The 12,186-nt window shown below is 43.5% G+C and overlaps 1 protein-coding gene across 1 annotated transcript in view; it reads left to right on the top strand.

Moving 5' to 3' along the window:
• Positions 1–12,186, top strand: part of POC1A (POC1 centriolar protein A) — a 62,179-nt gene that overhangs the window by 16,854 nt on the left and 33,139 nt on the right. The window contains exon 8 of the mRNA XM_062610306.1: positions 8,519–8,587. Within this exon, the coding sequence (XP_062466290.1) occupies positions 8,519–8,587 (69 nt within the window). The remainder of the gene's footprint in view (positions 1–8,518; positions 8,588–12,186) is intronic.

Here is a 12,186-nt window from a genome sequence, read left to right as displayed (position 1 = left end):
TTTGGGAACATGTTTCTATTTTGTTAATGGACTGAATTAAATAACTGAAGCGTAAAAATGGTGCTGGTTGGTTAATTGTAACTGATTGGTCTATTAGTATTATGCTGCTGGATGTGTTACTTGTAAGGTTAATTATATGACTGCTTTGAGCTCTCTTTTTAAATGTTAAATGAAAATAAATAGACTAATTTCATTGTCAATAGTCAGTGGGGCTCAAGGGTGTGAAAAAGCAGACATGGTTTAAAGCTTCCCTTTCCAAAGGGAATGGAAATTAACCTGCTTGTCTATGTGAAAATGGGGACTGAATCTTAAGGCATCAAAACTACCTGGGGAAAATTGCAGCCTGAAGCTGTTGTGGGTGGTGGGGATGGTTCTGGGCAATAATGATAGTTGCGTAAGCTGCAAGCCTGATAATTCTGCCTTGTGGCTTTGTTTAGTGACTGCTTTGATGTCTAAAAAGCTGAGTTTGTTCTGTAGCGTCCCTTTTGCTGTGTATTGTTAAGCATTTCTTCTTTTTTGCAATATTAATGGAAAAATAGGACAACCTCATACTTACAGCTCTGCTTCATTGAAAGATGTGATTAATGCTGAAAAGTATAGGATCAAGATAACAAATGCTAATTATCCTAACACATAAACCTTGACTGCATAATGCTTGCTTACTTTGAAAACGGGACTAAGTGGATACTCAATCAGATGGGGACTGTAAAGCTTTTAACTTTGTCTTAATCTTGTTTTCCTCTGTCTTTTGTGTCAATTTGCCAAGGGAGTTCTTGGGGAAGTAAGAAAAGGGTAAGTGTGGAGGAGCAGGGATCTGTACACCTTTCACCCTTACATCGAGACGGGATGTGCCTTGTTATTGTTCAGCAGGAGCCTGAACTTGCTTTCTATTTTCCTTTCTTCTGAGCTGTAGGCTACACCTCACCGAGTGCAGTGGCATATAAAAAGGAGTTTAGCTTCAAATGAGAGTTCAAAACTGATTATGGTGATGGAGCTCTTCAGAATTAGACAGTGGAAAGTCCCTTTAGGCTGATGCAGTACTTCGGGCTTCTATAAAACAGTGGTTTATGTTCAGAAGCAGAGTTCAAGCTCCACATTTCCCCACCACCACTCTTTCAGATCAGTAAGATAAGGACTGCCACTCTCTCCTAGGCATCTAACTGGCACTGGGAGTGCTTTGTCAGTGGCACAGCTGTAGGGTAGTTGCCATTATGTGATTACACCTCCTTCAGTTTGGAAACATGTAGAAGCATAGAAGTGGCTGGTAGTGTTTTCTGCTTGTTTTTAAGTATTGCACCAAGATGGCAGTGGAACCAGTCCCAGCACAAGCCTGACTGGCATTCCCTCCGCTGCCATGTGCCGTACTGTTGTGGATTAGTTCTTTTAATGCCTGATTTAACAAATACCTTACTCTTCCACTAAAAGTGTATGATAACCTGTGCTTTGTTTGCAGTAAGCAGCTGGTAGTGACAATAGACCTTGCTTCCATCAGAAGCTGCTGGGATGGATTCTGGCACTGGCTGCTTCTGTAGCCTGCTCTGCTCATGGGCAAACCCAGGCTACTTAATGCTGAGGGCTTTTTTTCCCCCCTCTGTTCTCACTGTGATGGCTGCCAGTATCTCCAAGTGGCTAAAAATGAAGTGGGTGTGGATTTTTTTGGTCATGAAGATCTGCCTTTCTAAGTGAGAGGTACAGGTTAGTCACTAAGTGAACAGCCTGTTCTGAAGACATTCTTAAGTTGTGACTGTGTGGGTGAATATTCTGGTTGAGACTTTGTTCCTCCTCTGGCAGCTGACTGCTGTTATGTTGTTCTGGGAAGGCTACGAGTGGACACTTGAAGGAAAAAGACTTAAGGTCCTTTAGGCATACATTGACGCAACTGCTGGAGTGCCAGGAATTTGTTAGCAGCTGATTAGCTGTAGTTTATGTAAGGAGGATAGCCAAGTTTACATTGCTGTCTTTAATTGTAATGTAGCTGGCCCCCTTGTAGCAGAAGGACTGTTAGAGACAGGAGTTTGCAGCTTGGAGCTGACATTTTGCAGCTGCAAAGTATCATTCTGTATTGTGCTGCATATTTTAGTTCTGGAGTGCTTCAAGCTGTGAAGTACTCTTGCCTAATTCCATACAGATGAGACACAGGGTTGCTATGTAGGTCCACCTCTGTTACTGAATCATCATTGAGGAACAGAATGTTTTGGGACCTGTAAGTCACCTCTGAAGGGTTCCTAGAGGCAAGCAGGTACATACACAGGGCTCATCTGCCCTTTGGGTGGTTTGATGAGGGTGTTTCCAGAGTGATTCCTTGGTGGAATGGAAGTTCTCAGTAAATATTTAGAACACATCTGCATTGTTATGTTTATAAATAGGAAGACACAAAATGCTAAGTTACATTCCCCAAGCAACCTTGACTTGCACTGTGAAGTAACTGTACTCTACCTACCCGGGTGGCATAAGCGCACTCTGCTTTGCTGGCTGACTAAAGAGCAAGATCTGGGCAGGTGCACAGGAAGCAAATGTGCTCCTTTACACTCTGCTGCCAGCACTGCCTGGGTGGCATTAAACATCCCTGCAGGCCTAGTCCTCTTTGAAGGGTGTTGAGGACATCTCAGGGCTGCACAGAACTGGACCAACAAAGGCAGAGAATGGTGTATTGCAAGCAACAAGTAATTGACTTGAGAAGAGCATTTCTGAGTGTTCAAAGAAATGACTGCTCTCTTCTTTCCTTGTGTTTTTCTTTAACTGAAGCTGTCAGCAGTTTAAAAGCTACTGAAGATTCATTTATAAGGTGCCAAGGTAAATTTTCCCTGTTAGCTGCAGTCTTTACTCCGTGGTGAAGGAAGGTGCAGGTGTGACAGTCTTGCTCTGCATTTGACAGGATTTGTCAAAGTTCAGTGGACTGAGAATCCTTGTGATCTCCTTGTCAGAGGTTTTCTGCATGAAAACATCTCGTTGCCATCTCAGTCCCCTGTGGTTTTTTTCTCCTTGGTTCCTTTTCTCTCCTTTGTGTTATCACCCTCATTGTGCAGTTCCTAGGAATTTGACTGATTTAGCTAAACATTTTTCTTGTACTTGCTGTTGGAGATGTAGATTCTTTCCACAGTCCCTGTAGCTTTCCGCTCCATCCGTCCTTCAGGACAATACTCAGTTCTGTCCTGCACCTTTTGATGTGCAGTGCCTGTGCTGACACCTTTATCCTCATCTCCACATTGCCTTTAGGGTATTTGTGTTTAGTTCAACTATTTGTATCCTCCAGATATGCCTTGTTCCAGCTCTTGGTACTTCCCTCACTCTCTTACCTAGTTCTTCTCTCATATGTATTCATTTCTCCTAGGACTTAAAAAGTAGATAAAATCTACTTGATCCCACTTGTCTCTCCAGCTCCCTTCCTCTCTGCCTCTCCTTTCATTGTGCAGGCTGTGCGTCATTAAATACTCTCCTCTGGTTTATACCTGGACCCTCTCCAGCCTGGCACTTATTTCTTCTGTTGTGCTGAAGCCAGCATTAGCTCTGTTCCTAGCTGAAGCTTGTGAGGCTGGCCTCTCTTGACTTGAATTGACTGTTGGTGTTGGCCCTGCTGTCCTTGAAATTGTGTGTCTTCTGTGCTCCAGCAGTCCTCTGGGGGAGGAAACGGTGTTCAGGAGGGCTGTGATTGTCAGCTTATTACTTATAGCTGGTACGCATTCAGCTGCTACCTGCATGCAGGTATGCCTGCCTGCTCCAGGCATAGTTCCGTTTCTCCAAACTAAACTCTTGGCCTTTCTCTTAAGTGTTTATTTCAGAGATACCTATTTTTATCTCCGCCTTTGAAAGCTTTGTGTTCAGGGGTGCTATTCCTGCTGTCTCTTGTCATCTGTGTGTCAACTGTTAACTGATGCTGTTAGCATCCTGCCAGTCACACATTCAGTGTAGGAATCTGTGTCCTGGCTTGAGATCCCATCTCTCTGTAGGTGTTGAATGCGTTTGAGCCATTCAGAACAGTTCTGAATATCTTTTTTTTAAGGCCACACTTAATATTTGGTGTGAGTTGATCAACCTGTGAATTGCTAGGGCACTAAAAGCCTTGTGATCACTAGCCTCCTTCTGAAGGAAGTGGGAAAGCAAGAAGGTGTAAGTGCTATCTTAGGGTGTAAGTGCTATGCTTATCTATCTTAAGGAAGAAGTTCTTTACTGTACGGGTGGTGAGGCACTGGAATGGGTTGCCCAAGGAGGTTGTGAATGCTCCATTGCTGGTGGTGTTCGAGGCCAGGTTGGACAGAGCCTTGGGTGACATGGTTTAGTGTGAGGTGTTCCTGCCCGTGGCAGGGGGGTGGCACTGGATGATCTTAAGGTCCTTTCCAACACTGACTATTCTATGATTCTATCTCTGGGGGGTAGTCTGCACATAAATTAGATCGTGTAGCATCCTGTGCCCTCACCCTTCTTACCTATATATGCAGCTACAAGTGGGATGTTGCCTGGTGTTTCAGTTACCGTGGCATGGTGATCTGACCTTGTCCAAATCTTGTTCATTGGGAACACTGCTGCAAAGGACTACATTTGAGTTTGTTATTGTTCCTTCTGTCTGGTTTCCTCTTTGTTTCCAGTTTCTTTGCTGTATCCAGTGTGCAGGCAGTTTGTTCTTTCAGGGCTTCCTGGGTAATCTTCAGCTGGCCTGGTTCTCCTCTTTCACTAGAGGAGGTAAGTTGAATATTGATGAGTGGCAATATTCTTCACTCAGTTCTTCCAGAGGATAACTTTTTGCTCTTTTCTGTACTTCCTTCAAACCTTCTGCAGCTTTCTCCCATTATCACCAAATGATTATAATTTCAAACTCTATTTGAAAGGCACAAAAGCTCAACAGTCCTCATGTTGTTGGCCTGCTGAAGACTAAATAAGAAAGTTCCTGACTGCTGACGTAGTGTATCTCATTGTCCAGTCCCTTCTTTCTGCAGCTTGCTGTTTAATCTAAGGCAAGCAATTTAGGGATTGGTGCTATCAGTTTGTGTGCGGCACAGTGAGGATGCAGAACTGGAACTTCTGAACCCCCAGGGAACACTGATAGAAGAGCATTTGTATCCTGCCTCAGAAAAAGGAATAAGGTGATGCTTTAGAAGGTTGCTGGATACTATATGTCCTAGTTGCATGGAAAATAAGCAAAGAATTCTCCCTACAACTTGTATAGAAGAATATGCAACTGCTGCTTTTTGACCTTTGTAACGCAAACGGTAAGCTTAAAGGGAGGGAAAAACCTGAAGGAAGACTTGGATTCCTTTGTCTCCAAACATGTACTTCTGGTCCAGGACTGCGTCAAGAATCCGTTGGATGTCTGCTGTGCTTACCTGGAATAAACGGGAGTTAGGTTGTGTCTAATCACTGACAAGTGTAGCTCTGTTTTTGTTTTGTGTGTTTATATGAAGCTTGAGAGTATTTGGCAAACTGTGGTTTGTATGTTGCTATAGCAGACCTGTTACATCCGGGCAGAGTGCTGCGAGTGGATGTAGCAAAAATACTTTTCACTTAATTTATGTCAACAAATCTGTAGAGGATGTTGTGTCTGCAGACTTGTTTGTTCCCCTTCTTTCAATTTATAAAGGCACATTCAGCCTTTGATATAATTTTCTGTTTGGGAAAGAATGTGTTCTGTTGAGTTCCCCCCCCCATCTTCAGAATGCCAGGACTTTGGCGTTGGTTCATTGCCTGTTTTGACATGATTTGTACTGTGTTAAATTTTGTCTAAATATGCTGAAATATTTAGCCTGAAACAAAGAATCTGGTGAAACATTGCTCCCCTCCAGTATTCCTCACTTGTGCTTGTTCCTGAACACTTTGTCTTAATGTCTTGAAGGTTTGTTTCAGTTTTTTCTGCCCTCCCAACTCTGGCAGGTTTATTACAGAGTGCAGCTTCTGGATCCTCAGCTCTGACACCTTTAATATTCAGCACCATGCAGTTTCCTGTTTTAAGGAAGCTAAAACTCTTCACGCTGGCAGTGACCACATCAGGACTCTTGTTTTGCTGGCACAAGGTTCACGCCAGGCTGTGGGACACAGGTTGCAGTGAGAGCTGGGTGCTCATCCCGAATGCAGCCTTTGAGTATTTGTCTACCTTCAGGATTTATGCCCCTGAGCTCACTCTTACAGAGGAGGAAGGGACACCAAAAACAAACTGGATGTGAGATTTCCATGCTGTGCCCATTGGGAAGATGTGAGCTCCTAATAGAATAGTCTGTCCTTGCAACTTGATTCAGGGTGATGGGAAGCTTCCTGCTTACCTTTTGAGATATGTGATCTTACTTGAAATAGGATAACTGCTTATGTCAGGAGGGATATACCTGTGGGGGGGAGTTTCCTGGTGGTGGTGGTTATGGTGTGTGTTGTTTTCTGTTGTGGGGTTTTTTGTTTGTTGTGTGGGTTTTTTTTGCCTCACCCCTACCCCATCAGCCTGTGATTACTTCAGCTTGCTTTTCCCAGTTCACTTGGCCATAGGTATCTTCTGGAAATGCGCATTCCTCCCTCTGGCCATTTCAGCTTGGGCAAAGCTCGGACTTAGAGTCTGCAGGGTAGTGTGTTCAGTAGCTGACATAAAGCTCCACTATCTGGGTTCTCAGGTTTTTATTCTAAGCAGAACCGTTTGTCTCTTGTGCCTGTGCTTGAACACACGTAACAGTTTGCCAGGTCTGTTCAACTGCATCTCAGTGCCAGCCTCATCCTTCCCATGTGTGCCCTGCTGTCTGCTTTCTGAAAGGTTGGAAGCGTGTTAAAATAGATGCATGGTGTGAAATGCATTCTTTTACACTGCAGTGCTTTAGCAGTCAGCACCACGTAAAGTCTCCCAGAACTGACTTATTTTAAGACAGAGGCTTCTCCAAAATGTGAGCACCTGTGCTGCATGAACATGATCCTGGATGCACTGACTCAGACAGCTCTCCTGTAAAACAAGTAAGAGAAAAGCAGTTTAAGCCAGCCCTCTCTTCTTCAGTTAAAACCTTGTCCGCTAACACTGACCATTAGGCTGTAACTTCAGCATGGCAAATGATAGTATTGTAAGGAGTACCTGCCTGCTGCTTGTGATCTCCTGTGTTGCTGTGGGTCCCTGTTTGGTTTGAAGCCGCTGTCATTGCCTGGCCACATGCTCCACACATGAGGGGATGTGAAGCAGTGATTCTGTTTTGTTTCTGAAGCCTTTGGATGCTCCCCTGCATTGACTTTGTCCTGCTAGTTGGTATCCAAAGAGCATAGCTGCTTCCTGCAAAACTCTAGTAGAGAATACAGTAAATAGAAATTAATGTACAAAAGCTGCTCTGTCTGCCATTCAGTGACCTCTTCTTTTTTTACCAGTGCCCTTCAGGTAGCCTTGGCTTTTTCTTCTTCCTGTGCTGAAAACTCTGTGGGCTTCTTGACTGCCAAGTTTCAAATAAAATAAGTAATTGGGTTCTGCTTCGAATACTGAATCTTCTGCATTTGGTTATCCCGCTTGTACAGATTTCTTGACTTAAAATGCTTCTAACTTTGATCAAACTGATTGCTTTGGTTGATAGCTGTCCAGGCATGTTTCCAAGTTATATTGTGATAGAGTAAGCAGGAGCTTTAAGCCTTGGGTCTTCTGTAGTGGATACCCTAGAAATATGTATAAGAGAGCATGTGCTGACTGTAAATAAAACCTAAACAAAACCAAACATGTATTTTCAAACAAAGGCTGTTGGGAAAGCATGTGGAAAGAAGATGCTATTTTCCATGGTGAATCTGGTGCACATGGTGGTCTTGTGGTATCAGTTGCTTGGAGATCCTGGGTAATGTTTGAAGTTCTGGTCCCTGGAGTTTCATGATTATGGGAAAGTTTTGGCTTAGTGCATTTTCCTTTCATGGTTCTAATATTCATGGTGTGAGGAGGTGCTTGGGAAATGTGGATTCTGAAGGCTTGGCAATTGAAGCCTGAAAGGTGGATTCATCACTCCCCAAAACTTGTTTTAAAAGATGCTATGTTTTTATGGGGCATGGTTTATGACTGTGAATGCTTCAAATTGTCAATAGTTGGGGGTGTTTTACCTCTGACAGTCTTTCTCAGTATGCCTTTTGATGCTGCTCTGGGTGTATCTGTGTGTTTAAACCCCCTTTTCTGCTATAAGCCTTTCTGGCAGGTGGGTAACTGAAGATGCATTAAACACAATACATCAGTTTTTTACTACTTTTAATAAATGAACAGAAGTTTTAGGGATTTCTAATTCTAAAGGGAAGAGAGAATGATGGTGAGGGAATAAGGAAAAATATGGAGCTTTAAAACTTGGTTTGTTTCTATCTCAGTGCCATGGGTATTGGAAAGTGGGTGTCTTAAACTGGGGGCAAAAATGTGGGAAATAAGTAAGGGCCAGTGAGCTTAGCAGGTTAATTTTGGGCCTCTTACCTGACAGATAAGAGCTCTTTTAATTTTGCCTTTAGATTGCTGATGTCAAATGAGAAATACCTTGTAAAGCTGTAATCAATGGAGCTTTGTAACAGTTTTCTTTCACTTGTTTTTAAACCAGTCTTTTGAATCTGTTTGCAGGGGCCAGCTACCTGTGTTGCATTTTCAAGAACTGGAGACTTACTTGCCTCTGGAGGTTCTGATGAACAGGTACGTGACTAGTTTAATTTGATAGCTTTGTGCCTTGTTGTTTCTGTTTTCTTGGCATCTTACTGCTTTCAAAGAGAAGACAAATATTTAAAACTTAAAACTAGACTTCTCTTATTCAGGAAGCACTTCAGCTGGGTTATCTGGGAATGTGTATGTGCAACAGGAAATATTACCCTATGTATGGCCTGTGTTCTGTGCCTTTGAGGTGTCTGGTGCTGGGGAGTAAGATGGGTGTACAAATGGGTGTGCTGAGGTATGTTGAATATTGTGGGCTGTGCTGATGGAGTGTTGCCTGATCTGCCGCTGGCTAGTGCTGAGACACCAGTGTAAGGACAGGGTGGGGGGGTGCTTCCCCTGAATGCTCTTTCAGGCTCCACTGGTCTAAAGTGCTTTCTATTTTATATTCCTTACTGCTCTCCTTTTCCTGCAGATCTCTACTCTCAGTCTTATGTGAGACGCTGTGGCTAAGCCATCTCCAGTGACTGAGACCAGATGTTTTTTGACTGGACATGAGTACAGGCTGTAGGCCTCTTTAGTAATGGGGGCCTGGTGCAAAGTTGTGCTAATGCCACAGCTGCACAGCTTTTTGGGTTAAAATTGGACTTCTCTCTGCTAACCTTGATATGTAGACTGGGATTGAGAGCCTGTGTGTCTTGTACTGCTGCTAAAGGGGTTTGTGGATGAAGATTGGGGCAGAAAGGGAGATCTGTTCCTTTTAACTTCTGGTTCTAATTCAGATTTACACTTCTTTAAAAGCGGCTGGCTTTTGCTTTGTCAGTGGAGGAAAGCAAAACTGTACTAAAGTCCGGATCATGCTCAGATGACTTGCTGGTTCTCTATGCGGTGTATGTGCTCAGTTGTATTCTGTGGAGGAGGGTCCTAGGGTTGTAGCTCATGACTGTTTCATGAGCTGCTGCATTTTAACTCTGTTTTGTGGATTTGCTGAGATGAGTGGCATAGCTTGCTGTCCTTTCTCTTTAAGATCACTTTTTAATTGAGGATTTAGATTGAGATTCATCCAGGTTTTTGCCTTATAAAATTATATTAGGGTCACTAGAATAAGGTTTGCTCTTGAAATGCTTCTCTAACGCAAGAAATGAATATGCCTTTTTGCTGTTTGTTTCTTCCTTAAAAGCCCTCACGTAGCTGGGAGTTCCAGTTACATAGCAGTTCAGCATTACTTATTTCCAATAGAAAACTTCAGATATTTTGTCTTCAATTTCTAGGCACAGCTAAGGAGCTGACTTTTTAGTAGCTTCATTTTATAGCCTAACAGGATGTATTTATCTGCTCTTCTCCATTATGTAGATTCCTTCAAAAGGCTTTTGTTTTATCAGCTCCCCCTTCTTTCCTGTGGTTGGGTTTTCTTCAACCAAAGTATTGCTCATTAAAAGTATCACATGGCATTGTTAAACTGAAAGACTTGAATGACAGTACTTTCCCAGAAAGGTGCTTTGTAAAGATACATTTGTGGCATGGAGTCCTAATAGGCTTCCTTGGCAGCCCTTTCCATTGTAGCTTCAGGTTGTGTGTTTCTGAATACATGCACTGGGAAGGGCAGCTGTTGGCTTTCTTGTTCTTAGCTCCCATGAAGGAACTGCTCTCTCCTCTTAGATTTGTATCCAAAAGTGCAGCCACTCCAACCACAGTGACAGACACTGCAGCCACTCCAACTACAGTGATAGACATTGCAGCTGAATGAACGGACCAGTCTGTGCTAGTATCAGTTGCCCCTATAAGCAAGGGGAAAAACAAACGAGAGCCATGAAGGTCCACTTGTGCAGTGAAGAAAGATAAAGACCCAATGCACATACTACAGGGGATGGCATCTGAACAGGAGTTATTACTACAGGAATCGGAGGAAGAGGTAACTTCTCGATCCTGGACCTCAACCAAGCAGCAGAATATACAGAAAGATTTCAGCAGTCATCCAGGGGAGCACATCATCACCTGATTGCTCCAGTGCTGGGACTGTGGAACCAATGGTCATGAACTAGAAGGTAGGAGAGCCAAGCAGCTGGGATCACTTGCTAGGGAAGAGGGAAATGACAAAGAGATTGCAAAAGAGAAATGGTCCCTCAGCCTTTGGGGGTGGCTGTTGGCAGCTGTGAAGGAAAGGTTTCCCTACAAGGACAATGTTATGTGTCGCTCAGCCAAGTGGACCACGGTAGAGAGAGGCATCCAGTACCTGAGGGAATCAGCCATTGTAGAGATGATCTATAATAGGCCGGATGCCAGGAATGCACCTGTAGATCCAGGTGAAGTTGAATGTACACAACCTATGTGGTGGAAACTTACACAGTGTGCCATCATCATATGCCCACTCATTGGTGCCAGTGCCCTGGAGTGAGGCAGCAGCCCTGACTTCCCTCCAGTTGTCATCCTAATAAAGAATGATGAAACCGGATGAGCTCAGCAGTGACCAGACGAGTTCAGAGGTGTCGTCAGCAGGCAGCAGTCCAGCACTGCACACCGTCTCTCCTACCCTGAAAGACTGTTACAGGAGATGGAGCCTGACATCATGGGCTGAATGAATTCAGCAACTTTTAGGGATTGGTCCATGGAATAAGGAATGATATCTCTCTTTTTGTGTGGGGATGTGTATACATATATATATATATATATAGACAAAAAGTAATGTTATATTGAAAAAATGGGGCCTGAGCATGATGTGCATGGTACGGAATAAGGAGTGGATACTGCCCTAGGTTCAGCTGTAAAAGTTATTTTTCTCTTTCTTAGTAGCAGGTGCAGTGCTGCATTTTTGACTTTAGTCTGAGAGCAGCACTGATAACACTCCAATGTTTTTAGTTGTTGCTAAGTGATGCTTACTTCTGATCAAGGACTTTTCAGTCTTGTGCTCTGCCAGTGAGGAGGGGCACAGGAAGCTGGAAGGAAGGAGAGACGGGACACCTGACCCAAACTAGCTAAAGGGGTATTCCATACCACAGCACATCATGCCTGGTATAGAAACTGGGGGGAGTTACCCAGAAGGCCCAGATTGCTGCTCGGGTCAGGCTTGGGTATCAGTTGGCGAGTGGTGAGCAGTTGTATTGTGCATCACTTGCGTTTTATTGTTTTCCTTTTCCCCTTTCGGTTGTATATTCTCTCCTCTTGTTACTTCCCTTATCATCATTATTATCACTGGTGGTAGCAGTAGTAGTTTTGTGTTATACCTTAGTTACTGGACTGTTCTTATCTCAGCCCGTGGGATTTGCATTCTTTCGATACTCCTCCCCATCCCTCCTGGAGCAGGGTGGGAAGAAGGAGGAGAGTAAGTGAGCAGCTGTGTGGTTTTGAGTTACCAGCTGGGCTTAAACCATGACAGTGGAGAAAGAACTTTAACATACAATATATGCACGTGCTAAAACCAGCATTAGTCTTCACTTGCTAGTTTTTCAGTGGAAGGGACTTCGCTAAATACTAACTTACTGAATCCAAAAGAAATACAAGGCATAATAAAGAACATCTCTACAGGTCAAAAAGGATCTTTTTTTATGTGGTAACTTAGATATGTAGCCTGTCTAAAAACCCTTACTGAATTGCAGACAGGCCTGTTATATGAGCCTATTGGAATTGGGACAATTTTTTTTGCCATT

The sequence above is a fragment of the Pezoporus occidentalis genome, unplaced genomic scaffold (assembly GCF_034315485.1).
Source record: "Pezoporus occidentalis ecotype Australia unplaced genomic scaffold, CSIRO_AGI_Poc_V1 ctg145, whole genome shotgun sequence".
In the NCBI taxonomy this organism is placed as follows: Eukaryota; Metazoa; Chordata; class Aves; order Psittaciformes; family Psittacidae; genus Pezoporus; species Pezoporus occidentalis.
This window is presented reverse-complemented; position numbering and strand designations above follow the sequence as displayed.